Below are 26,532 nucleotides of genomic sequence, written 5' to 3'. Positions count from 1 at the left end.
GTAATACCAGGCTCACTAGAGATGAACAAGGGGGTGAAATAAATAACCCAACTCACATGCATCTAGGCTAATGCACGCAGTATGGGCAATGAACAAGAGGAGGTGGAAACTCCCTCACTCCCACCCCTCTAGGGTGAAATCAGCATGCTCAGCTCACTCCCTGAAATGCCTGTACACCAATGCACACAGTATGGGCAATAAACAGGAGGAGTTAGAAATCTGTGTGTAGACAAGGGCTTATGATCTGGTGACATATAGAGACATGGTGGGACAGCTCATATGACTGGAATGTGGTCATGTATGGCTATGTCCTTTTAAGGAAAGACAGGCCAACAAGGCGAGGTGGTGGAGTTGCCCTTTACATGAGGGAGCAACTAGAATGTATTGAGTTCTGTACAGGGGCGGATGAGGAGCGATTTGCGCATTTGCGGGTAAGAATTAAGGGATAGGCTAGCATGGGAGATAGTGTTGTGGATGTCTGTTACAGGCCACCTGATCAGGATGAGGAGGTTGACGAGGCTTCCTACAGGTAGCTGAGAGTAGCCTCACAAGCACAGGATGATAACTTCTTGATGCAAATGGTGGATGAGACTACTAGGAGAGGAGCACTGCTGGATCTTATACTCGCTAATAAGGAGGGACTGGTTGAAGTGGTGAAGGTTGAGGACAACCTTGGCTGCAGCAACCATGAGATGGTGGAGTTCAGGTTCTTGTGTGGTAGGAACAGAATACCAAGCAGGATCACAACTCTGGGAGGTCAAGTACAACAGAAAGGACTTCTTCAAGTACATTGCAGACAAAACTAATGCTAGAGGCAATGTAGACTCACTGCTGAATGAGGTGGGTACCCTGGTGACGGAGGATACTAAGAAGGCGGAATTACTGAATGCCTTCTTTGTCTCTGTCTGCACTGCTGGAGACTGTCCTTATAAAAGCCCCAGACCCCTGAGGCCCCAGAGGAAGTCAGGATACAGGAGGAGTTAGCCTTGGTTGGTGAAGTCTGGGTTAGGGATTGATTAAGTAATCTGAGTATCCATAAATCCATGGGCCCTGATGGAATGCACCCACAGGTGCTGAGGGAGCTGGCGGAAGTCATTGTTAGGCCACTCTCCATCATCTTTGGTAAGTTGTGGACAACAGGAGAGGCGCCTGAGGACTGGAGGAAAGCAAATATCACTCCAGTCTTCAAAAAGGGCAAGTAGGACCCAGGTAACTACAGACCGGTCAGCCTCACCTTCATCCTTGGAAAGGTGATGAAACAACTTATCCTTGGCACTGTCTCCAGGCATACCAAGGATAAGGAGGTCATTAGGAGCAGTCAGCGTGGTTTTACCAAGGGCAAGTCATATTTGACCAACCCGACAGCCTTTCATGAGGACATAACGAGGTAGACAGATGATGGTAGAGCAGTGAATGTGGTCTATCTTGACTTCAGTAAAGCATTTGACACCGTCTCCTATAGCATCCTCACAGCTCAGCTGAGGAAGTGTGGTCTGGATGATTGGGTAGTGAGGTGGATTGTGAACTGGTTGAAGGAAAGAAGTCAGAGAGCTGTGGTCAATGGGAGAGAGTCCAGTTGGAGGCCTGTGTCTAGTGGAGTCCCCCAGGGGTCAGTACTGGAACCAGTACTATTCAATATATTCAGCAATGACCTGGACAAGGGAACAGTGGACCCTCAGTAAGTTTGCTGACGACACAAAACTGGGAGGAGTGGCTGACACTCCAGAAGGCTGTGCTGCCATCCAGTGAGACCTGGACAGGCTGGAGAGTTGGGCAGGGAGAAATTTAATGAAATACAACAAGGACAATTGTAGGGTACTGCATCTGGGAAAGAACAACCCCACTCTGCCCTGGTGAGACCGCATTTGGAATATTGTGTTCAGTTCTGGGCCCCTCAGTTCAAGAAGGACAGGGAACTGCTTGAAAGAGTCCAGTGCAGGGCCACAAAGATGATTGAGGGAGTGGAGCATCTCCCTTATGAGGAGTGGCTGAGGGAGCTGGGTCTCTTTAGCTTGGAGAAGAGGAGACTGAAGGGTGACCTCATCAGTGTTTATAAATTTGTAAAGAGTCAGTGTCAAGAGGAAGGAGCCAGGCTCTTCTCTGTGATAGCCAGTGCTAGGACATGGGGAAATGGGAGCAAGCTGGAGAATAGTAGGTTCCCTGTGAACATGAGGAAAAACCTTTTCAGTGTGAGGGTGACAGAGCACTGGACCAGGCTGCCCAGAGAGGTTGTGGAGTCTCCTCTGGAGACATTCAAAACCCGCCTGGATGTGTTCCTGTGTGACCTGGTCTAGGTGATCCTGCTCTGGCAGGGGGGTTGGACTGGATGATCTTTTGAGGTCCCTTCCAACTTCTAACATTCTGTGATTCTGTGAATTACTATGCTTTTGGCTGTCCTTCTGAGGAGACTAAAGGTGAAATGAGCCACGTATCTCAACTAATTCCACATTTTGATTAGGAAAGACATAGCCAATCAATACAGAAGACAGCTGTTTTGCCTTTGTACTGACTGATAAGTCAGATTCTGAGGACTTCAGCTCAGTGAGGATGCCTATGGAGCCACTTTTTATCATCATTATATTTGCTTAAGCATTTAGAACTAAGTTAAGATGGATTGTTTGGAGGACTTGCTTTGCTCTTTCTATGAGAACATTAGAAAGGATAACCAACAGAGGTTGTCCTGTCGAGGTGGACTGGTACTGCTCAGCTGTAGCAGAAAACCTGCCACAGCTCTTCCTGTCATAAAGAATATCACTCTGCATTTTAGAATTGTGTAATTTGGTGTTTAGCCATGGAATTGCAGGAGGCAATGCTTTACAGGACCATAAAGTCATGGATGTGTTACTACATGTCTTTCAGAGCAAAACACTTGCAAAATCAGATGTATTTACAGAAAGCTAGAGGTTTTGTAGTTCTGTTACATATAACATAACCCATTTTACTCATCCCTGCCTTACTCACAGGCTGGAAGCTATTCTGTAGTGGACTTGACACCTTGAAGCCAGTCAGGAGACAACCAAATAGAATTGTATTTCTAGTCTGCAGGCCATCCTCAGGCTTACATGGATGAATAATTGGTCTCAAGTCTGAATGGTACATTGACGTGTTTTGTTTTTCACAAACTCTAAAAATCAGAGCATATGGCTGACCTAGAATGTAAACTTTCACACATACACAAAATGATGTTTTCACTCTGCATTTGAATTTCCAGTAACTTGGCAACATGTAAAAAAAGTTGTTAGAAATACCATACAGGAAATATTTTTTGTTCTGTCTGTGGTTAACAAACAAGGAATTTATGACATTTTGGTTCATAAATCAATGAACTCTGCACAGATTTCCTCTTTTCTGCGTTTTAAGAACTTCCATGTAAAAATAGCATAAAAGCACAGAGTGCAAGGGAGTCATGTCAAAACCAAGTAGGTTGTCTGCTCTGTGTCTTGCATAAGAAAAACATGCAAATAACGTTTTCTTAATGGTGGCATGCAAAGAGCTATTGCATGTAACCTTAAGTAACCTTAAGAAAAGGTTATTTGCATGTTTTTCTTACGCAAAACAGATCGCTGTTGCTGAGGCAAGATATGGTCCCTATCACAACTTACCGTGGGTGAGTGTTGATCCAGGCTGTGTTACATTTCAGCCCTAGTTGTAGAGTGCTTTGCTGGCTTTAGCCAGTCTTCAGCCAAATCTTCTCTGGTAGTTCCTAAGTATCACTGAAACTCAACCAGTTTAAGGGCCACTTCTGTACAGTACTACTGCCTTGACAAGTGCAATAGCTGCGTTTGCATTATGACACAGAAAGAGGGAGCAAGCAGCAGATAATTTGTTTGTGTTGAGCGTGGTGGTATCCCATTTTTTATAGATAAATAAACCAGGGCTGTGGGGGTAAAAAAGGAAATGTAGGCATATTATGAACAATTAAACAACATTTTATGCGACTAAGGACAAATCGTAACCCTGACTTAGATGAACAGGGACTCTGGTACAAATGGACCAATTCTGCCTGCTCCGTCAGGCACAAAAGAGGGTTAATAATAGCAATATGTGTTGGATGAAGATTATTCTGAAACATGACATGTATTTTTCTTGTGTATATTTGACTTTGCCTATGAGGAGACAAAGCAAGAATGGGTCAGAACAAATTTAAAATGTGTTTTCCTAAATTTTGCATTACAAATGTAAAAGGAAATCCAGAACAGGATTGTTTCCAATTACTCTTGTCCAGTTCTGTGGTAGTTTTCACCATCTGGATGCTCACCTTAGACCCAGTTATTTTAAAGCACTATTGGCAAAGTTTAGGAAAACAATCATGTGCAATAATAGAGATTGAAAATACAAAGTCTGTGAAAGGTTTTGTTCATGCTTTCCTCTTGATTTTTTTTTTCAATGTATCAGAAACCTGCTTTCCATCATTTTATGAAATTGTGACTACAACCTTTATGTTTCAATTTTCTGTTCTTTTATTGCCCTCTTGATTGCAACAACACGGATCACAATTCCAAAATTACTTCAGATACATGTAACTGTAAGAATTTGATCCCTTCTACAGGTAGTTTTGTTTGTTTTTCCCTAGCCCAGCATTTCACCTTATGTATCCCCTCTTACCTCCCTTTGGTGAGGTTTATTTTTCTTCCAGGTGATCAAATACCTTATGTTAGATCTCTTTTTCTTACTTTTTTTAATAATATGTGCTTTGCAGCCTACAGAGTGTTTTCTAAGTCAGCCTGAAGAAAAACAAGAGAGCACTGTAAAGGCAAAGAGGAGAAAGAAGGTATGAACGTCCTAGAGTGTGTCTGGAGACTGGGCAGTGGGTGTATGTGCTATTGCAAAACTCAGTGTTGGGACAATCCTGTGGTGATGAGAAATAATGTGGTCATAATGCTGCAGTCTCTTTTAGACATGAGCAGAAATTCCTACTTTTTTTACTTCACTCAAAATACCCATTCCCAACCTGAACTGTGACGTTGTGTCTGTACTCCGCTCAAGGGTTTTGTATGTCTACACCCCACTTGCAGGTGTTGCACACCAGGAAAACATAACTGCATCAAAGAAAGGTGAAATTTCAGTTGTGGCAGAATCTGCCCCATTTCATCGGAGTGGTCAAGCCCCAGCTGCTGTTATGTCCTTTGAACTAAGAACTGTCCTTGTTTGCTCTTCTTTTCATAGCATAAGTATATAAATAAATTCTCTGTGTTGTCCCTCTGGCTGTATTCCATCCTCACACTCATCTTCACCCAAGAAACACATTCAGCTGTCTAGATGGAAATTGTATATCACCAGGCAAGTTAATTGTCTTTTGGGACAGACTGTAAATAGTTGGCTACCTCACAAGGCTGAAAGGTGACCTTTTTATATTATGTCAGGCCTCTTAATCATCCAAGGAATGGGAAGAGGGAAGAGAAGAATTTTGCTTTAAATGCAGCTCTGGTAGAAGTGACCATGGAACTTATTCTACTGCTGCTGGAGGAAAGCATCCCACCACAGACTGATGAAATAGACCTAACAAAAAGACTCTGCTCTCAGGCAAACAATAGGTGCTTAGTTATACCTTTGGTTTCAGTGGGTCTAGGCCACTAAGTTGACATACACAACCTGTCAAAAAATCCATCAGGAAATATTTATCAGTTTGATCTATGGGATCCAAACAATGTACTCTCTCTAAAAATAAGGAAAAGGGAGGGGAGGAAGAACCCCTTTGCTTGTGAGCATCTGGAATGAATTGGAACAAAAATAGTAAAACTTCTTGCATGAGGAACTGTTCCCCACAGCTCTCCCTGAAGGAAGAGCATTTGCTCGGGTGCCCTTGCTCTTGCTCTTACAGAATTTCTTCTTAGTATCAGGCTTCTCCCCTCCAGAGTGACATAAAATTCCTGAAGGAACCAAGTGGTCCAACAGATGATGTAATGGTGCTGTGGAATGACACCTTACTTTGAGTTACCAAGTAAAATAAGCATGATAGTTCTGTCTTGCTGTCTGCTAAATTGGAGATTCCCAAATGTGGGTCTCTTTAGATGCCGGTTGTGGGGCTGGAGCTACAGAAAAGCATTCATGGTTGATAGGAAGAGCAATGAAGACGTTCAGCTGTGGGCCTCATGCAAATGCTGTGTGTGCTGCAAATGGCCTCTGGTCATTCTTTGGGAAGATAGTTGTTGCACAGCAGAAAAATACAACAATGCCAAATGAGGATGAATCTTCTGAAGTAATGCTACAGGTTTAGGCACTGCAAAAACCTGCCAAACACTCAGATATCCACTGGAGAAGTCTTCCAAGGACTGCAGAGGGCTTTGCACAAGGCCGAAGGCAGGCAGAAGAAGGCATAAGCACTTAATCTGCACATATCCCAGTGTCAAAGATTCAGCTGGGGTCTTGCAGACACACAGCTGGCTTTTAGCAGAGGTGAAACAGTCAGTGGCCAAAGTAGCAGATGACTAGGAGAGGCAGCTGCCTACTATGCCTTTGGGTAGGGTAGAGTGGCTTCTGCAGCCCCAATATGGCTCTTTCCTGTTCAGCCTTCTGCCCCTTATGCTGCTGTTTTTGGCATATTTGGAGACCGGTGGGGAATGGAAGAGAGGGAGGGATTGGTTGCTGGGATGAAGTGAGAGGAAAAGGGATGGAAAAAGATCTGTGCCCTACGTTAAAATTCCTGCTATACCTCTCTTTAAAATTTCCGTTGATCTTTGCTGCCCCCAGACCTTGCCTGTCAAAATTGCACTGAAGGTACACACCAACCCTCCAAAGCTGCCAAAAATGTTTCCAGGTCCACCTCATCTCTCTGTGAAATCTCACTTTGCCTTGCAGATAAGCAGCCTATTGCTCCGTCCTAACCACACTCTCCTGCTCCTTATGCTGCCATGCATCCTCATGATGGCAAGTCAGTTTAGCTTACGCAGCTGAGAAACTTTGAGCTGGCTTTTCACAAGTGAATCACTTCTCAGTGAGATCAAGAGAGGTTTCACATTCTTGCTATACTCTCCAGGCTGCCTCTGTACTTGAAAATCTGTTGTTTTCTTAAATGCTGGCAGATCATTCAGCTAATGGGAACCCTGGACTATTCTACCCCAATGATCCATTTAATTATGGGAAAAATTACAGCAACACTTTCATTTCAATTAAAGTTCAGAACTTTTAATTGCTGATATTCCTAAGGTGTAAAAAACCAATCATGAACTCATGTCCAGGCTCCAAAAATTACCAGTTTGGTTTAAAGAATTATACATTTTGGAAGAACAAAGCAGCTGCTGACCTACTTCTACTTGACTTCTGGTTTTGTGAGCTTTTAGCTTGTTTTCATCACATGGTACTCTGCGAATATAGTTAACCATCTTTCCTTCCAAAATAGATAGCTACCCTGTTTTAATCAAAATATAACCAAGACTTATGTAATAACTTGATTTCTGTAGTTACGCTTTAAGAATAATAAATTAAAGCAAATGATGAAAAAACCCCTGAATTTTCAGACTGATAAGTGTAACAAAGCGAAACTCATGAAACCAGCTTTCAGTTGTGTTTTTGTTAAGGCAGCATTTCACATGAGTGCACAAGATTTCTTGTCTTCAGACTCACAGATCATCTCCTCAAAGTATCTGAACTTGTATCTGAAGTCTGCATTCCCACAAAAGACAATGGGAATCTTTTCCCATTGTAAATTGATGGGTTTTGTTTGGTTTTTTTTAATTAAGCTGTTATTAAGCTAATCTAATGTAAAAAATTATGGAGGAACATTTATTTACAGTGCTGTTAGCTAGCCAAAGAACAGAAATTATTAAAATGCCATACTTACCCTTTTCACTTGGTTTTTTAGAAGAAAATTTCGGCTATTCTGGAAAAATCCACTCCAAAACCTGGTGTTCCCGCAGATCTACAAAATCTGCTTAGTCAACATTTTGGTGAAAACCGTTCAGTGATTGAAATAGAAGAATTAAAGCTGTCAGGTAACATCCTATATTTAATAGATAAAGATTTTTTTTTCCATTATACTGTTGAGTTCTTTTTCTGCAAAAGAAAGAGGATTTTGGGGGCAGGTTTTGAGTTGTACTTTTTAATAGAACTTTTTCTTATACTGTGTATTAATTTGCGGTTTAGGTAGAAATGTTAGTTTCTTTGGAATGAATGAGAGGTTTCTTGGAGTTTTGGAAATGAAAAGAAACATTGTATAGATGTGTCCTTTTATTGTAAAGTAATAATTTCAGGAGCTCACTTTTCTAATAGAAATGGTACAATTCCTAATAGCAGCTTTCAAGATGCTGACTCTGAAAGTGAAAATGTATTTTGTTTCTGGGATTATCTGAGTCGATCCAGGTGCGTAATAGTAAGGCTGACAGGAGTAGACAGGTAATGAGACATCACTCTGACATGGTTGTGAGATGTTGAACGCAATTTGTTTTTCAGGAATTAGCATGAAATGAGATGGTAGTTTTGGTCCAAGTATAAAGTGACCAAGTTTTAACCATGACGAGGACCCTCTTGGGTTCCTGTGTTCTGTCTCCAATTAAAAGCCAGTGAGAGAAAAAGCAAAGCAAGACAGAGCAGGGTTTGCTTCTGTCAGTTGGAGTTTGCATTAGAGATGAAGGCAGCGTTGGACTTCTTTTCCTCTTACTCTGCAGATAAAGAGACATTGTCATTTTATAGGCACTGTCCATTATTTGTTGATACTGCTCAAGAAGAGCGAACGGACTGGTAACTAACCTGCATACACCTTTGGTACTTCTTGAACACTTAGTGAGTTGTGGCCAATATAGGAGCCTTCTAGTCCAGCAGTGGGTTTTCTCTTTTAGTGTTTAAGCCTGTTTTTTTAAGATAAATATGCCTCTCCTCAACATTCATAATTCTAGCTTGACCCTTCTTTATTTCTATGGGGAAGGTTTAGCTTTCTTGTTCAATCAAAAATACCTGGAGAAGTCCCATATAGATTGCTTTGAACAGCTCGTGTTAAATATTTTTAAACATTTAGGGTTTTCAGCAAATAATAAATTGCTTTGGTTTCTTTCTTACTAAAAGAGCCCTTTGGGCTGTTGGAGTGATCCATTTCCATATGGATTGGAAATGGGTTGGCTCTTGGGTTGGATGGAGATATTTTTTCTTTCGTTTTGTGCTGGGAGTTGGAGGCTTAGAGTGCCAAGGAGTTTATAAACTTCTACAGCTGTCAAGTCATTCATGTCAAAGCTCTGGGCAAATAACAAGAAACTACTTGGAGCTGTGCGTTCTTGTTTACTGACATAGTGCAGAAAGTCAGGTTTGTAGTCAGCATGGTCTCTTGCAGTCTGGAGCTATGTGTTTTTCCCCCTCTTTCTGAAACTTTCATTTAAAATCGTAAATATTTCACTGTTGGACTGTTGTGAAAGGTCAATGACTGAAGCACGTGTCCTTTATAAACCATCTTTTGAATTGTTCAGTCTTTAATTAGACTTCATGTATTCAGAACTGCAAAACAACAGCAAAGATATTTAACACTGAGAAGAGAGGTCCATAGTGGATTTGAAGAGCTCCCCTATTACCACCTTCTGTCAGGAAGGGCAGCCCCTGCCCTTCCCCGCCAGTGTCAAGTGCATCTTTGAAACATGATTTTAAAAGTACATCAGGTTGCTGATCCTTCAGCTGTACACATGTATTCCCTTTGGAGCTCAAGTCCCAGTAAATGCCAATCTCTATTTAACAAAAGGGATCAGTGCAAAATCAAAATATTTAGCAAGACATTACCCATTAAATGGAAGGTACAGTGATGAAGAGTAGCTATGCTCAAGAAACTGCACGGGCAGGACTTCAGCCAGGCATCAGCTGCAAACCATGTTTGCAACAGTGTCTGTTCCAATAGAAGTCATGAGTTGATGCTGCCATTATCAGTACAATGCATCATCCATGTGAACATGAATAATGTCTCTAAGGACACCTCCTTCATTTAGTTAAAATATGTCAGCAAACATCTCGTTCCTTAGATAGGCACTCTGAGGTGCTGTGCCTCATGCAGAATGACAAAAAATGTGCAGAACCCTGAAGACAGAGTTGTTGATGCTCTGCAGGAGCAGTATTGTTCCATCAGACAAAGGACCCTTAACAGCAATAGCCAGTTTTCAGACTGTCTAATTTTAGTAACAGTTTTAAGAACTTACTTTCTGTATAGACACTGGAGAAAGGAAAGGCCTTCCAAAGAACTTGTTAGGACCGTCTCTTCCTTCATTGCCTCTATATGAAGCTTAAACTTAAATGGTATGTCTGCCACAGAGTGCTTTTAAGACTTAATAGTTAACATAGTGATTAGGTAAAAGATAGGCAGTCAGTGGGAAATGAAGGAAGAGGAAGGTATTAAAATGCAGCATAGGTTTTGCCATTAGGGTTAATATACTCAGGTAGATTACCACAGTATGAAAGGCCAGAAAGAGGAACAAGATTATTGACAGGTATATTATTGGTAGGTTCTTGCATTTGCACAATATGAATTGTTTGGGTAACCTACAAATGTATTCCATTGTAGGTGGATTGGAGGAACAGTCAGGCAGGTTGACTGTGGGGCTTTCGGCTAAGACCAAAAGTTGCAGCAAAAACAGGAATTTTTTTTTTTAATGTATGTGATCACACATGTGCAGCCCTGTATTCAGGGTTTCATGGTGAGAGAAAAGAAAGGAATTGCTACTGAGTTGAGAGATTTTACCTTCATTGATTCATCCAATATAAAGCTTCTTGTACATGAGATGTACATTAATCTTTGTTTCGTGGGTGGTCATTAATTGATGATGGATTTTTAACACAGTTGTGATTTCATCAGCGTAAGTAATGGTTATGCTGCAAACATATATGCTCCTTTTGTTGTTAAAAATGCATCAACAAAAATATTTTTTCCTTTATGTTTTCAGATTCCTGTTTTTTGCCAGCCAATGATCTCACTCACAGCTTTTCTTCATACCTGAAGGAAAGTGAGTTAAAATGTTGGTCTCAATAAGATGGAAGTTGTATGAAAAACATTGTTAATGCATTGCTATTGCAGTTTTTATCTGCATCTCCAAATGTTTTTACTTATGAAGCTATATTAATAAATTTAAGGGGCTTTTTTTCCTGACAGGTCTTGTTTTTCTGGGTCTTTTTTACTCTATCACCTTTTTGTATCAAAATTTTCTAGGGTTTCTTTTAATTGCTAGGGATTATTTGTCAGTAATTTATTGTGGCTTCATAAGTAGGCATATGTATTATCATACAGTAAAATACTGCAGCTGTCTGCTGACATGAACCAAAAGAATTTTTGTTCTCTTGTGTATTTATAGAGAACTTACAGTCTGGTAAATTTTCATTTTCAGTTGGTTTTCTCTGATACAAATTGCCATATGTTACAAGTGAAGACAATGGGCTTGTCACCTTACAAACTATTTTTAAAGCTTATCTAAATAGTTCGGTTATGTGATATTTCTGTATTTTATTTTTTTTGGTCATTTTATTTTCCAATTTCTCAGCCATGACTAAATGTAAAAGTGTTGCCAGAGATCCAGACCTGATAGGTTTCAGCATGCGTGTTCTGGCTGCTGGCTCCTATTCGTCATGTACTCTTGTAACTTAAAATTGTGGCACAGAGTACTTTGTGTGTAAATGAGCTTTTTCATTGCAGTCTGTCCTAAGTGGGCAAAACTCCGTAAAAACCACAAGGAGAAGAAGTCCGTGGTGATGCTGGTTATCTGCAGTTCTGCCCTTCGTTCCTTGGAACTCATCAAGTATGTCAATAGCAAATGTTATGTTGAGGTTGGCAGTCAGTCAGAGGTTTTGTCTTGGAACCACAGACATAAAGGCAAAACTGGGACACTGTCCACTGCTAGCCAGAAACTTTAGTGACTCAAACTGATGGAATATCCCTTGCTTCTTTAAACTGGGAGAGCGTAGTGTTTGGTTTTACATTGAAGTAACACTTAGTACTTCAGTTGCATGGAAGTAATTCAAAAATAAAGTGTAACCAATTTGAGGGAAACATGCAACACGTTATACTTGGGAACAGGGTAAACCCATAAGGCGTAATGAGCCACCACTAGAAATCCTGACTTTGCACCAAAGGCAATGAGGACATGGCATTCCAGGGCCTCAAGTGCCAACATGTGCATCTCACCTAAGTGCCTCCCCATCTGTGTCTGTTCTCAGCTGGCTCAGACTGACCGAACTGTGGTGCAGAGATGATGATTTTCATTGTTCTCTGTCCTCTTTCCCCCCCCCCCTTCTCTATCCTTTCCCTTCTTAACCCAGAAGTAGTGAAGACGTTGATGAATTAATGTATACCTCACAAATTTCAGGGTTGTCTTTTTTGTCTGGGTCCCATTTCCTGTGATTATCTGTCAGTACCACATGAGGTGGAGAATTGGGAAGTTTGACTCCATGCCACAGATAGAAGCATGGATGCAGTAGAAGTGCCAGTAGTGCTTAGCCCCTGCATGCAGATACCACCATCTGAGGCTTAGGCAGTTTATATATATACTTGCATATAAACCCTTAGCTTTGCACAAGAGAAAACTGAAAATTTGGCACACTGTGAAAAACACGCAGAGAAAGTTGTCTTAAATGACATTCAGTCACTGGATATGTTGTTTCCTGCTTAATTAGTACGGAACATACAGTTGTTACCATGTGCCAAAATGGAGTGTTGGAAAAAAAAAGTCAGGTTTTCTGAAAAGTTAAAATGGTTACCTGGAATTTGGGCAATCTCTGTAGTAAAAACTGTGGCAGCCTAGGTTTTCCCAACAGCCACACACATATTTTGTTTTGTGCACATACATGCATGTTCATTCATGCCTGTGTCTCAGTAACTGAGGTATTTTTTTAATTGGACTTTGGTGATTAGTCAGTTTTGAACTGTTAGATGTGAAAGCACAGGCCGTAATTGTTAAATATTATCTGAAAAGCTACCTAAACAATATTGCCCCCTACTGATATCTTCTATTGTGTTTGTCTGGTTTTTGATCAAGTAGCAAATAAAAATGTACATACTGTTCAAAGTACAAGCAGGTGTCACTGAGGGACTGTGTCTGAAGTATATCGAGAAGTGCCAGTTAGTTTTGCTTTCCTCCTGTGTGGTCTTAATCCCAGCCCTGATGCTTGCATTTTCTTTTTCAAATTTTTCATTGCCAGGTCAATGACAGCATTTAAAGGAGACTGCAGAGTTCTCAAGTTGTTTGCAAAGCACATAAAGGTAAGAAAGCTGCAAGGAAATTTTGATAGCAAAACTATAAACAACTAACTAGTGTCATATAATTTCTTTTTAAAGCATTTAACAATAGTGCCTTTCATGTAGTATTCATGTGATGTTTCTTTCTTTAGGTAATGCTTCCTATGGTAACCCACTGTTGCAGTTTGAGGAATCTAGACAAACACCACCTCCAATAGCTCTGGTGCAGTCCTATGCAGAATGTAGATGCTTATGCATGTGCTGTGTTTAAAGATGTTCCACATTCCTGTGAGGTGCTTATTCAAATGGCTTTTGCCTGTTTAGATAGAAGGCTCATGCACATACATTTGTAGAAAAAGCAAGCTGTACCAGCACCCACATATGCATTCTGCAGGAGAGCACACATTATGAGGATACAGAAACTAATAAGCAGAAAATTGACCTTTAATAGAAATGCTGTCAAACATGCAAGTGTCATTTGCTTTATTTCACCATTTTCAAGTGTCTTCATTTTAAAGGAGTTAAGAGCTAATTCAACTTGGTCTGTTTTCCAGATATTTCCTGAGAATTTGTTTAAATTCTGAAGGAAACATACTGTTCTCACCTCCAAAAATAGTTGGTGAAATAGCAGATTTTCAAAGTTGAAAATTACTGAACGTCTAGAGAAGTGTGATGCCCAGCTGACTGTTACATTTCTTAAACTTTCTCCCAGATATATCAGTTTGACAGTTTGAAAGATGAATAGCATTTGTTACTTGGTGTTATTCTAGAAGGAGACACTAAGAGATCTGGAATTTATTTCTAGCTCTTTGCAAAGAAATTTTAAAACAATAGTAGTTTTACTGTGGTTTGTCTTTCTCTCTTCAAAGATAAAAGAACAGATTAATATGTTGGAGAAAGGTGTATTCCACATCGGTGTTGGAACTCCTGGGAGAGTAAAAGCGCTGGTGGAGCAAGGTAGTAGAAGAAGGAGGGTTTCTTCCATAAGTATCTTATACTTGGTCTCATGAGAAGCGAGTCTTCAATGGTTTTTGAAGTGCTTAGGTTGACATGAATCTGTGGATTTGGGTACTAAATTTTGCAGTTCTGTTTCTCCACTTCTGCTGTGTCAGTCAAAATGAGGTCAAGATTCCAGTGGTTTTATGATCACTTTGGGCTTTATATCACTATAAATCAGTAATACCAGAGAAAGGCAGAGTAATACTTTCTCCCCCACCCAGTCAGTGCCTGCTTATTCTCTTTTTTTTGCTTTCTGTGCTAGCCCAAGAGTCTGTTTGGCAGCTCAGTGAACTGATCCCCATTAGAACTAATTCAAATTAAAACAAAACCAGGGAGCACACAAAATCAGGTAATGAGCAGGCTGAGGTGGAGGACTTCCTCTTTTGACAGGAATACTGATTTATGCTGACTACAAAGTGATTGCAAAATAGTAGTGTAGGATTTAAAGCTCCAGGAAACCAAACACTGCAACTAAATCAAAAGGAAATTATGGCAGAAGTTACTGTATCATATGTCACTCTGAGCTCAGAGTAAACTTTCGTGAGGAGTGGACAAAAGATCTGCTCTGCTTGCTGATTTGATTTGATTTCTGTTTTGCCTGTAATAAAATAAATTATTCTATATAAATCTCCTTTGCCCCAATTTTGAGTACTTTTACTTACTCAACAGACATTATGTACACAAAGAAAAACAACAAAATGACAAGGTAGTAAGGTGATTCTGTTCCTCTTTCTAACCACTGCCTTTATCTGACAGATTCTTGGTCAGGGACTGGCTGTGGATTGGCACTGTACCACTCCTTCCAAAAGGGTACAGGAGTAGCATAATTTTGTTGCTTCCTGTGCCCTTCACCAACATTAAATCCTTACTGCTCAGTACATCAGCACACTGACATGTTAGATGGAGACAGCTTATGGCAGGGACACCAAGTGTATCGTTTTATCCCAAGGTCTAATCCTTTTTTGACACCTTAATGTTGCTGTCCCAGGTCACTAGAGAATAGAGAGGAGTCAAAACTGATGTGACAAATTGTGGGCATCATCAAGACCAGGGAAAAACAGGGCAACAGCTTGTAGGGCCAGTTTAGAAAGGACATTTTTCTTCTTTCATCAGTGTTTATTCAGAGGATAGAAGAATTCTTCAGCAGCACCACTGACCTGACTCACTTTCACATAGCACTCACTCCTGAAAATTGCTAAACACTGTCAGTTCCCATTAAGAGGAGTTTTCAAACTGGAGTCCTTGTGGTTTACCAGCTCCTCATCAGCTGTGGAAATTCAACTCCTACAGTTTCATCAAGAGAAAGCTTGAGGAATTACGTTCTGGCAGGATGTTAGCTCTTGACAAGCCTGGGAACAGTAGTTTTTCTGCTTTTGTGTTTATCTTCCAGAAAGATACGCGATTATGTGGTTAAGGGAGTCTGTAGTGTCAATGCATTAGTTTTCCAACCAGCAAATCTGGTACTTAAGTGTTCAAAGATTAGTTTCCCTGGAAACAGATAGCAAAGGATGCAAAAGCCAAAAATGATTTGGTAAGCGCATGTCCTGTTATCTTGGTAGTAAAAATTCTGTTGCCTTTTTAGATGGCCTGTGCTTGAACTCCACAAAATACATGATTCTGGATTGGAACTGGAGAGATCAGAAACTAAGGAGAATGATGGATATCCCTGAGGTATTGTATAAGCACCTGTATATATTATATTCCGTGTAGTCATTACTTTTGATTCTAGTGCACAGATCTTGGTCAGTAAGGTTTTCTTTCTGTAAAGCTGACTTCAGTGGTCTAGAAACACAAATAAGTTAACATTTCACTATTATGTCTGTACTCTTAGGTCTCAGAATTACCTCCTGAGGAAGACTTTTTCCTTTTTGTTGCAAGTCACAGCTGTGACTTCTACAGTGTGCTGTTAATTTCTCCTGTTTATGCTAGATAGTTGTTCTGCCTGTTCCCAGAAGGTTCTCTCAGTTAAGAGGATGTTGTGCAAAGGTTTCCTCAAAAACTAAATAAAACTTTGGAGAAGCATTTATTTGTCTTCATCTGAGAGTAAGATAACTTCTTGTGAGTCAGTCTACAGACTGTTCTCTTTCTTTCTTTTTTTTTTTTTTTTTTGACAAGAGGTAGGATACAAACTGTGTAGAGCCATCCATCATTTGTAGACTCCTTTTTAGATAATTCCCTATTAGCAGGCCGATATGTGGAATCTCCAGGGCAAAAGGACTATTTTGCATATAGAAACTAAGCTGTTTTGTACAAGTGAGCTGAATTATCAGTCATTAATCCTTCTCTGAACTTGTCTATGTATTTGAATATGCTGTATTTTACAGTCCCACATACACAAAGATCCACATTCCTAATCATCTTGGATAAAGCACCCCACAGAAAATTACATTGCAGAAATGACATAACTAAAAAAAACAGCTTTGCTTTTTGAGGCAAGGAGGCTCCCTCTTGTGGTAAACGCATAAAGCTTTTTTATAGATGTGCTTGCACTTACCTGTAAGTTTTTTAAAGAACAGACAACAGCAATTCACAGACACAGCAGTACAAAAGGTCCTGGTTGTGGTTTGACGGTTTTTTTAAGTCAACTGAAGTGAATATACATACAGTAGAGTATAGGTGATCCACCTGAAAAAAAATTAAGATTATGTTGCTATTGATTTTGGGCCATTGCAAACCTGAACTGTCCCTTTCAGCTCACTATTGGTAGCATCACAGTATTTCTGCATGTCTGTCTAGGAATACAGGCCTAAAATTGTGACTCCAGATGCATTTTATTAAGGCAAAATGATAAGGTTATCTTAACAACAAATCTTATGACTTAGTTCAAGTTAAAACCAAGTAAGTAAGAATGTTACACCCTCATGTATAGTGTTAGTATAAGGAATAGATATTTATGTGTGATTGCAGAATAGTGAATATGTGATTACAGAGAAATCTTCAAACCTGCACTTTATTCAGGTAACATAACACACAGAAAATTATTTTAAGCTATATAATGGGAGCATCTTGCAGCTATTTGTCCAGCTGCAGACATCAGGCAGGTTCCTGAAAGTTATTTGTAAGGAATGTCAGCAATAAAAGATACCCAAGTAGTGGTTTGAAGATAAGGCATCTTAAAACAGTAGAAACCAATGGGATGTTTTGGCAACTTGCAGACTTGAAATATGGAATAGAGTCTTAGTGAGCAGAGGATCTTACTCTTCTACTTGTATAAAAATTGTCAAATACATGCTATAAATAGTCATAAGTTTTCTCAAGAAAGGAATTATAGAACCAAAAATATAATTTAGAGACTTGTCAGTTTGATGTACTGATTTCTTTCATCCCGTATTAGTTGTGGACGCAAAATTGTGCCCATAAAATCAGAAACAAGGCATACTGACCTGTTTTCAGTGCAAACCTCAATTGTCAATAATTTCTTTGCATATTTAAGGTACCACGTTGCTGAATGTCATTGTAATTACACCAGAGAGCAAGAACAGCTGGAACCACGTGTCCTTTCTACTTGCTGTTTTTGTATTAACCTGATGTTCAGTGGAGAATTATGTACCCAGTGGTATATTCTGATAAGTATATGAATTTCAAAACGCATGAGTCTTCCCACGTGACAGCCCTGTATCCCATCATACCCACATAATGGATGGTGCCCGGATCCACCGCTCGCTCAGTTGCCTCAACATCTCATTAGTTAATGCTGTTGGGTTTTTTTTTCTCTGTTTCTGTGTCTCCCACTTCATTCATCCCAAACAGTGGAGAGAAGGAAATAAAAAGGAAACTCACAAAGAAACCAGAGGTGAGGTGAATGAGTTTATCAGACTTTATCTTGGCACTTTGGAGTTAGACCAAAGCATAAAGGTTTAAATAAAAATTGGTTGTATAATGTGACCAAAGGACTGCCTTCCTGCTTTGAAAGCTTTGTATATAGGGGTTGATGGCAATACAGAGCTGTCTTAACTCCCCAGATTACATGTTTGTTAGATTCAATGGGTTTTTTTTAAAAAAAAACAATATTGTGTTGTCTACAAACAATGCAAACACTGAGCCTTGAGTAAGTTTGAAAATACAGAAAGTTTGAATTTCAGGCTTCATGAAAGTAAAAATAGTTTTTAAGAAATGAACTTGTGATTTAGAAAGACAACTACTTTCACCTTCACATAGCACATCCAATGTGAAACAAAGATTACTCAGGCTTTCTCACATCATTTATTCCTGTGCAAGAGGGAAGGCACAGAAGGCTATAACCCTGAGAGAAAACTTGAAAATAAGTTATTTGTAAGTGGGAAGAGAGAGCTATAAGGAAGCTGTGAGAGAATCTTGTGTTCTTGCTGAAATATGTAGTCAATATTTACTCTAGATTACCTTTGTCTTTTATCTTTAGATAAGCAAGAAACTACAGCCACATCCTTGTTATAAACCAAAGTACTTTGCATGCAGCACACATAGACCTGACCTTCATGCTCGCTTCCCTGCAGGTCTCAGGCACAGATGACATTGTGGCTGTTGAAATGCAGTACTGCCCTTGGACAACTTAATACCAGTTGGTACTCTGGAAAGTCCCATAGGAATTTTGCAGCCCCGGATGGACCTCTTGCTGTGGCATATGCTTTTTCAGCTCTATACCAGTGACAACTTTTCTGTAGCCCTCTTAGATGGGACTTCACAAGCCATAACTGCACTTCAGGATTGCATAGCAAATGCTAGATATTTTACAAAATGAAAATATTCTAGAGCTCAGGACCTTGTATGTGAACCTCTTCTTTAACTTCTATTCCCATAGTAAGGTGTCTGAGTAAATAAGTAACGGTATTTAGCCAAAGCACTATGAGTAACTTTAGATGCTTTTTTTATTTTTTTTTCTTCAGATAAAGAAAGAAACAACTGACCTACTGGAGATGAGTATTATAAAGCTGTGCAGAGAAGGGTCTCTGAAGCTGGGACTCTTCTAACCATTTCACCAACAGGGAAGTAATTTGCAGCTGCATTTTACTGTTATCCTGTCTACAATTGGCAAGTGATTAGCAGGCGATGGATCAATGATTTTGACTTTTCAGAGGCCTATCAATACAGAAAAAAAGCATGTTGAAACTTTTTCTGAGTTTCATTGTCTTTTAATAAAATACGTTTTGTTTGTATTTTTAGTAGAATTTTTATTGCAGGAACAATGTGATACTGAAATTAGAGTTACATTGCATTCACCAGCTAGATTTACTACTCTATTTTAAAACTTTGAAGATGAGCAAACTTGGATGTGAAAGTCTTTGTCCAACTCAGTTCTCTGTTATCTCCCTCTGCTGTCTCAAAGGAGAATTTACTTCTCTCACAAGAGAGGTAATTTAGTTCTTGCCCTCGAGGTTGAAAATGCTGTATGAATTTCAGTAATTTTTTAAAAAGATATTTTTAACCTCTCTGTTCTAGAGTTGGCCAAATGCTATTTTTTGCTATTACATGATAAATTATCTGTATATTATATTGAGACTCTATTTTGGTTAAACTATTGGAGTGTGCAAAAAAATATTCTTCTGTTTGTCTGTTTGAATTAAACGAAGATGATCTCTGGGTGATTCTTTTGTTATTGTGCATAATAGGGAATGGATGCATTTTTTTTCAGAGGACAAGATGAATAGAATCATCAGCATCTTTTGAGAATTAGTTGCCCTTTTGTGATAAAGAACACATAGCCTTTGTGTCTGAATCAATCGCAATGAATGTAGTAAAGAAAACTGATTTGGTCTTCTATAGCGTCGTTTTCTGTCAAGTGCTGTCTCAGCACCTGCAGTCCTCTCAGTGTCATCCAGCACAACTGGAGCAGAGCTCCTTTTGTTGTATGCCATGCCTATTACCTGGGCAGCTATGGAAGTGAAGGGAGAAGAAATACACAGAAATTCCAGTCTAGTTTGCAGTATGAATGCAATAAATTAACAAAACACAAAAAATCCTTCTGAATTATGGGGCAGGAAAAAGCATATGGACACCTTGACCAAAGTACACAATTGTTTGATTGGTACAAGGTGATTATAAGGATCCAAGTACAAATGTAGGAAATGAGGAAGAGAGAGATCTAGTTAATAAGTAATTCCTGGCCATAACGCAGGTTTGAACAAACAATACAGTCTCCCAACTGTAAGGACAGTATCTCGGCTTAAACACTTTCCAGCACAGGTATATTATTCCTTCCTCTCACCAAGAGGAAAATGAAAAACAATACAAGTTTTCTTCTGCAAGAAGGAGAGGCGCATTCCTCCAGATGTCCGGATAACAGTGCATTCAAACAGCAGAAGCTACCAGCATGGAAGCCCCAGCTTAACATCGCAACCGTGCTCTCCAGCTTCTTCCTCACAGGCGCGTTCTGCCTTTCTGTGGGAATCTGCCTTATACTGTCTGCAAACAGTGTCAGAGAAGTACAGGTTTGTTTGAGGGTGGTGCTCTCAGATATTCTATGAAGAAGAAATTGGGCTATGTTTGGAGGGAAGAGGCTTTGAATTTTTGCTTCTGGATAAAGGTGATAGTAATGGCTTCATGGCATGGACATGTGTCCAGCAGCCAGCATTCCTGTGAAAATCCTCAGACATAGTTGGTCACTGATAAAAACTGAGCACTGGGTGCTTAACTGGGTGGTAATATCTGAAATATGGGTGGTAATTACTGCCACTGGCTAGTTATATGTGAAATGCTTTCATTATTTCCTGGGTTTTTGAAGGGAAATAAACTAATTCCTTTGATAGTGTTTGGTACTAGAAGAACTTATATGTTTGCTGGGGCAAAATCTTAAAATGCAGGGAGCCCTGCTGTTTAAATGCTTCCTGAAGGCAAGGTTGGTTAGATGTGTGGCAGTAGTAATAGATTCCTGGCTGGAGCCAATGCTCTGCATTACATTAAGGTTGTTCCAGAGGGGTGGGCCATAACACATTTGGGAATTTGTTGAGTGTTTCTTGGTCAGCCAGACCAAGCTGCAGAAGTATTCTTCACTCAGCATGCCTTTGCCGAGGAGCAGATGTGAAGGTTCTGCAACAGTCATCAAAAAACTGTCAAGCAGCTTTAAAGTAGGAATAAAATTCGTGAACGTTCATTGAGGCCAAGTCCTGATTCTCTGTCTCTGTCAAATTTTAACAATCTTTTTGGCAGTCCGGATTCACTTAGACGAAAACTGCTCTGAGAAATCTTGGTACTAAAACACTAACCTTTTCCTGTGTGCTTGTCCTTTCTTACAGTATCTCTGCTTGTTCACTTCTCTGACAGATTGATTATTCAGATAAATGCTCAGATTGTTCAAAACTCCGTGAAAATTCCTCTAATTGGAATAAGGAATGCCACTGTTCTGTTAATTTCACGCTAAAGGAAGATATATTGGTAAGTGGATGCAAGAAACCAACTCAAGCTGCTTAGTACCTCCTGTAACTTACATCCCTATACAATAAAAATCCTAATTCTGTCTGCTGTGTAGAGCTCCTGACTAAATTTTTTGTATGCTTTTTATAAATGGTAAATACTCAAAATTTTAAACTTTTGCCTTTGCTCTTCATTTTGGTTCATATTAAAAATAATCAAGATCAGACTACCTCTGTCCTTGGCCAGGAGATGTCCAAGGTGAAGATGGGGGTGGAGTAAATGGTGTTTGATTGTGGTGGTGACTGCATCTCTTTCTTTGAGTCAGGAGCAAACCTTTGCCCTTGGCCTGGGGTTGGTTGGTACTGCATTGCTAAGTTCTCAAATGAGAAGGAAATGTGGAGCTCTGACCACTTGTCCTAAGTAAACTCCTGTAGTCTTTTTTTATAAAGGTTATGTTACTAATCTTCAAGGTCCTTGAAATGTTGCAAGCTGAGCAATGCCATTCTGCAGTTTCATTTGAGAAAAGTATCCTTTGTTTCCTGTCCTGAACTGCCAGGTTATATTGCTGAGACTGTTAAAATGCTTCCTGTGCCACCAAAGAGATCTTATGCTTAGTACTGCATAAATGATCCCTTAAAATTACAGTGCAATTTAAATTATTAAGTCATTTTAGGGTTATTCAGTATTGAAGAGGCTGTTAAAGTACTCTGTAATACATTCTTCAGATTACAGTGATGTTTGAAGTGAGACGTTTATTTAACTGAATAATGTTTTTTTATAGCTTAATTGTTTCTTGCCTAGCATTCTCCTTCTAATTACAGGGCTAAACTTTCAAAAGGGTTCAAATGATTGATGAGAGGCCTTAATTTTCAAAAAGTTTGAAGGAATTAAGAGCTAATGGTTACTCTTTGAAGTGTTTTGTGCACCTTCTTTTACAGAAAATGACTGTCTCCACAAAATTATCCATAGTCATTGGAGGTTCATGGCCAGCCATGCCATCTTGAGTAAAATAATAATTGGGCATTTTTATTTTAGGTTTCATGTGGTGATTTAAAGTATGTTTAATTTTGGGCCAAAATACTGAAACTTTCAGTTGGAGTAAAGACTAGATTCTAGCCTATGCCCGCTGAAGTAATTGCTTAGAGTGTAGTTACCAGCACTTAAATATAAGTTGAGTACTCCCTTTCCCTCTCTTTTAGCAAGTAATAGGATTTGTCTTTGTCTACATGTACTCACTTTACTGAAGAGATTTGTCCTTGAATTCTAGGGTGATGTTTTTATGTACTATGGCCTGCAAAACTTCTATCAAAACCACCGTCGATATGTGATATCAAGAAGTGATGCACAGTTGTTGGGTCGAAATATAAATGTAAGTTTTCTTTATGTTATGAGATTGCCAGTATTTCCATCAAGTGCATCTTTCACTGTATGGAGAGCTAACTAGGCATAACTGTAAGTGTGCTAAGATGGCTCTGGGGAATAATAAGGTACAGATTTTCAGTGTCACGTCTCTGTTTTTATGGTTGTTGGGGCCATTATGCCTAATAAGTTAATAAGAGAGGAAGATTGAGGGGTTGAATAGAAGATGTCAGTCCAGTGTTGCAGTTCTCGAACCTACACCTTGTAGGGATGCTGATTAAGAATAGATTTTCTTTTTCAAATAAAGTTACTTCTGGTTTCAGTCGTGTTAGCCAGAAATGTTTCAAGCTGTTGGTTAGGGAAGTAAGTTATTCTAAGTCTTCTATTTTGCCATCTGGCTTTGTAAGCAGACAAGGAGCAGGAATAGGTTTGCGGTGATTGTGTAGCATTCTGAAGTATGCAACTTAGAGGTCTAAAGAGGCTAGACAGCATTACCTGCAGCAGTCCTGCATAAGGAAATTTAAAAATGCAATAATTGCATTAAGATTTTTTTACTCAAAAATCTAAAACGTGCTTTCTTTGGCTTAAAAGTAGCATTCCTTAATATACACATAACCCACGCACTGTTCTCTCAGCACACATGATGATTATGCCATAATAATCTGTTATAAAATGCTTCTTTTACCTCTCAAGACATTTTCCCCATACATCTGCTTCTCCAGGTGTCCAGTCAGCTTGTTTGTTTGCATCTAGGTGCAGCCGCTTTTGGCCTTTGTGCCAGTTGGCTACACAGCTTATTAGAGTTATTTGAAAATGTTTCTGTTTTTAAACCTGAAGGTTTATAGTTTCTTATTAACTGGGCTAGGAGAGATGTTATAAATTTGAGATGGACTTTTGTTTTTCATGCTGTCTTTATACATCAAGATTTCCCCACACAGAACTGCAGTGATGTGGCTAACTGCTTCTGCTGTTGTCCACCACTGAAGCAGTTCAGGTCAAAATTAAAAAGAAGGAAAAATAAGATATTCTAGGGTAAGCCAAGGCTTCACTGGAACATTCTAAATGGTAGTTATATTACAATAGGAGACCCCAAGATGAGTTTTTGTAGTCTGGAGTTTGCAAGTCTGCAGCAGAATTTTGTGAAGAGGTTAAGTTTACCTACCATGATATGGAAGGTGTTCCTCAACTACAAACCCATTCATTTGGATGTATCTCTAATATGACCAAAATGTACTGGAGACTTAACTATTCAGTGGCTTTTCAGAAGAAGGAATGGGAGGAGAACATTAACACCAGCAAACCAAAACAAAACCCCCAGGTTCAGTGCATGATTGTTCTATGACCTTGAATGCAGATTCAAAAGAGCTACTGTGCACCCTTTACCACCTACCAAAATGGGACGTCCATGGCTCCATGTGGTGCTATTGCCAACAGCATGTTCAATGGTAAGTAGGTACCTTCCACATCTGCTTACTAATTTCCACTTGAAATTGGGTTATTCCATTAACCCAATCCAGCTGAGTCCTGATATTGCAAGATCTCTGTCTGTCTCCCACAAAAAGATTTTGTTTGGCGGTGTCACTGTGGTGCATATGGGTCTTGGCTTCCTACTGTTTAGTAACTTGCCCTTCACTTTTAGACTGAGGAAGATTTTTCATTTACTAAGCCCCTCTTCAGTGTGAATATGCAACAGGACTGAGGAGTTGAGCCCCTGATGAAATAAGGAATGATGACACAACAGTGTTAGTGTACTTTCTTTGCTAAAAGATATATTCTTATACAGTGATGGGAAGAGCACAGATTCTGCCTTTCCACAGAGGTGTGCTTAGAAGGAGGTGACACGTTCTTCACATTGGTTTGGACCTTTCGATCTCTGTGGATGCATTTTGTTCTTTGAGTGCTGGAAGCATTCCTAGTCATACTCAATTTGATCCCAGGTTTGCTCTTGTATATAGAAACCTAATGGGCATAATATGCCTATGAGTACATTTGGGCTGAAACCTAGAGGGCTCCTAGCCATGAACACTGGCAGATTTCAGAATGAATTTCCTTGGGAGGAAAGGAGATTAAAAAGCTTCTACAGACTTTCCTCTCCTACTCCATCCTTTTTGTCCACCTCCCACTCCCTCTTTTTTTACCTGTTACACATAGCAGTTTTTGGCAATGCAGCAGCTGTTTTCAGGCCACCCACACCAGAGGGACTTGTAAAGGGCAGCTGCACTTAGTAACTTCTAAATCCATTTGGTTTTCATCTGCCTGTGCACCTACCTGCTCCCCTGGAAGTCTGACTTACTGGACTGGGCTTAGACCTAGGCCAGCAAAGATACCTGGGTGCAGCCCACACTGTTCTGGAGTGCTGGCTGCAGGAGAGAGTGCTCCAGAATATATATACTAGATGATCACACACAGAATCACACACAGAATCGCTCGGTTGGAAAAGACCTCTGAGATCATCATGTCCAACTGTTCCTGTCTACCCCCTAAACCATATCCTTAAGTACCTCGTCTACCCACTCTTCAAATACATCCAGGGATGGTGACTCCACCACCTCCCTGGGCAGCCTGTTCCAGCCTCTGACAACCCTCTCAGTAAAGAACTTCCTCCTTATCTCTAACCTGAACCTCCCTTGGCACAGCTTGGTGCCGTTACCCCTTGTTCTATCCTCCATCACCTGCGAGAAGAGACCAGCACCCACCTCTCTACAACCTCCCTTGAGGTAGTTGTAGGTGGTGATGAGGTCTCCCCTCAGCTTGTGACTAGATACTAGAGGTAGTAAGAATGCTCCAGAATACATGTACTAGATGATACTAGAGATAGTAAGATTTTAAAATGCTGAGGGTAAACTTCCCATTTTGCCTTTGCTTCTGTCCTTAGCATACACAGTGTGATGAAATGTTTCAGCTGCTGGTGATGTGGGGGAAGGGGATGATGACTGAATCTTTCCTCTGGTAGCTCATTTCTGCTGTGAAAGAGGGTGCTTCTCATTCACTTTTGACAGCTTAGCTGGTTGTCTAATTCCTCTCTTATCTTGTTTTGTAAAATTAAGGCAGATGGTCAAGTTCCTGACATGGGAAGTGTTTTTAACCCAAGCTGGAAGGTAAGGGAGCAGTCAGACAAGCAGTTAAGCAGGCAGAGCTCAGAGAACTGCAACTCTTGTTAAAAAACCCGTTACGAACAGCTGGGGATGCAGTGGGGCACAGAATGATCACTTACTCAGAAGAGTGTGTCTGAGCCTCCAGGAGCTGCACAAACACAGGTTTTGTAGCAGTTTAAAAAAAAGTATGTTTTCATGCAGTTGAGCTGTGTTTTTCATGTTTCCTAAAAAGCAGCCCTTCCCCTTCCCCATCTGTATCATCTAACTAACCCTGCCTGACATCTCATAGGCTACCTGGGTGTTCACATAAATGTTAATGAGACCTGAAATGTTTTTGCCTCATGTTAAACTAATCTGAGGAGGAAAGTATAATGTATAAAACCAATTTTTTTTTGCCCAGAGAAGCAGGATGGCATGGTTAAGCACAATTTTAACTAAATGGTTTATGATTGAAGGAAATGTTCTGTGTCCACATTGGTAGACAAGGCCTAATTAGCATAAAACTGGAGCAAAATTTTCTCAAAAGAATCATGAATTCCCTTGATAGTGCTTTCATTTCTCTCCTGTTTGCTGAAAACACGTTATATATAACACAGCAATTTATTCAGAACAACTGTCAAAGAA

The 26,532-nt window shown here is 39.9% G+C and overlaps 2 protein-coding genes across 2 annotated transcripts in view; both read left to right on the top strand.

Annotated features, from left to right (window-relative positions):
- The first annotated feature begins 296 nt into the window (after positions 1-296).
- On the top strand, positions 297-19,074 carry CMSS1 (cms1 ribosomal small subunit homolog (yeast)). Its single transcript, XM_010188148.1, has 9 exons — positions 297-431; positions 4,700-4,771; positions 7,802-7,931; positions 10,848-10,907; positions 11,591-11,693; positions 13,093-13,153; positions 13,999-14,086; positions 15,711-15,799; positions 18,991-19,074. The coding sequence occupies exons 1-9, from the start codon at positions 297-299 to the stop codon at positions 19,072-19,074; spliced, it is 822 nt and encodes a 273-aa protein (XP_010186450.1).
- A 1,245-nt stretch (positions 19,075-20,319) lies between these two features.
- LOC104543513 (cell cycle control protein 50C-like) overlaps positions 20,320-26,532 on the top strand; it is a 10,335-nt gene continuing 4,122 nt past the window's right edge. Inside the window, exons 1-4 of the mRNA XM_010188146.1 lie at positions 20,320-20,532; positions 21,365-21,475; positions 22,722-22,823; positions 24,168-24,258. Coding sequence (XP_010186448.1) covers positions 20,320-20,532; positions 21,365-21,475; positions 22,722-22,823; positions 24,168-24,258 — 517 coding nt within the window. The remainder of the gene's footprint in view (positions 20,533-21,364; positions 21,476-22,721; positions 22,824-24,167; positions 24,259-26,532) is intronic.

This window comes from Mesitornis unicolor, unplaced genomic scaffold (genome assembly GCF_000695765.1).
Source record: "Mesitornis unicolor isolate BGI_N332 unplaced genomic scaffold, ASM69576v1 scaffold497, whole genome shotgun sequence".
Taxonomy (NCBI): Eukaryota; Metazoa; Chordata; class Aves; order Mesitornithiformes; family Mesitornithidae; genus Mesitornis; species Mesitornis unicolor.
Note: the sequence above shows the minus strand (reverse complement) of the source record. Positions and strands in the feature narration are given on the sequence as shown.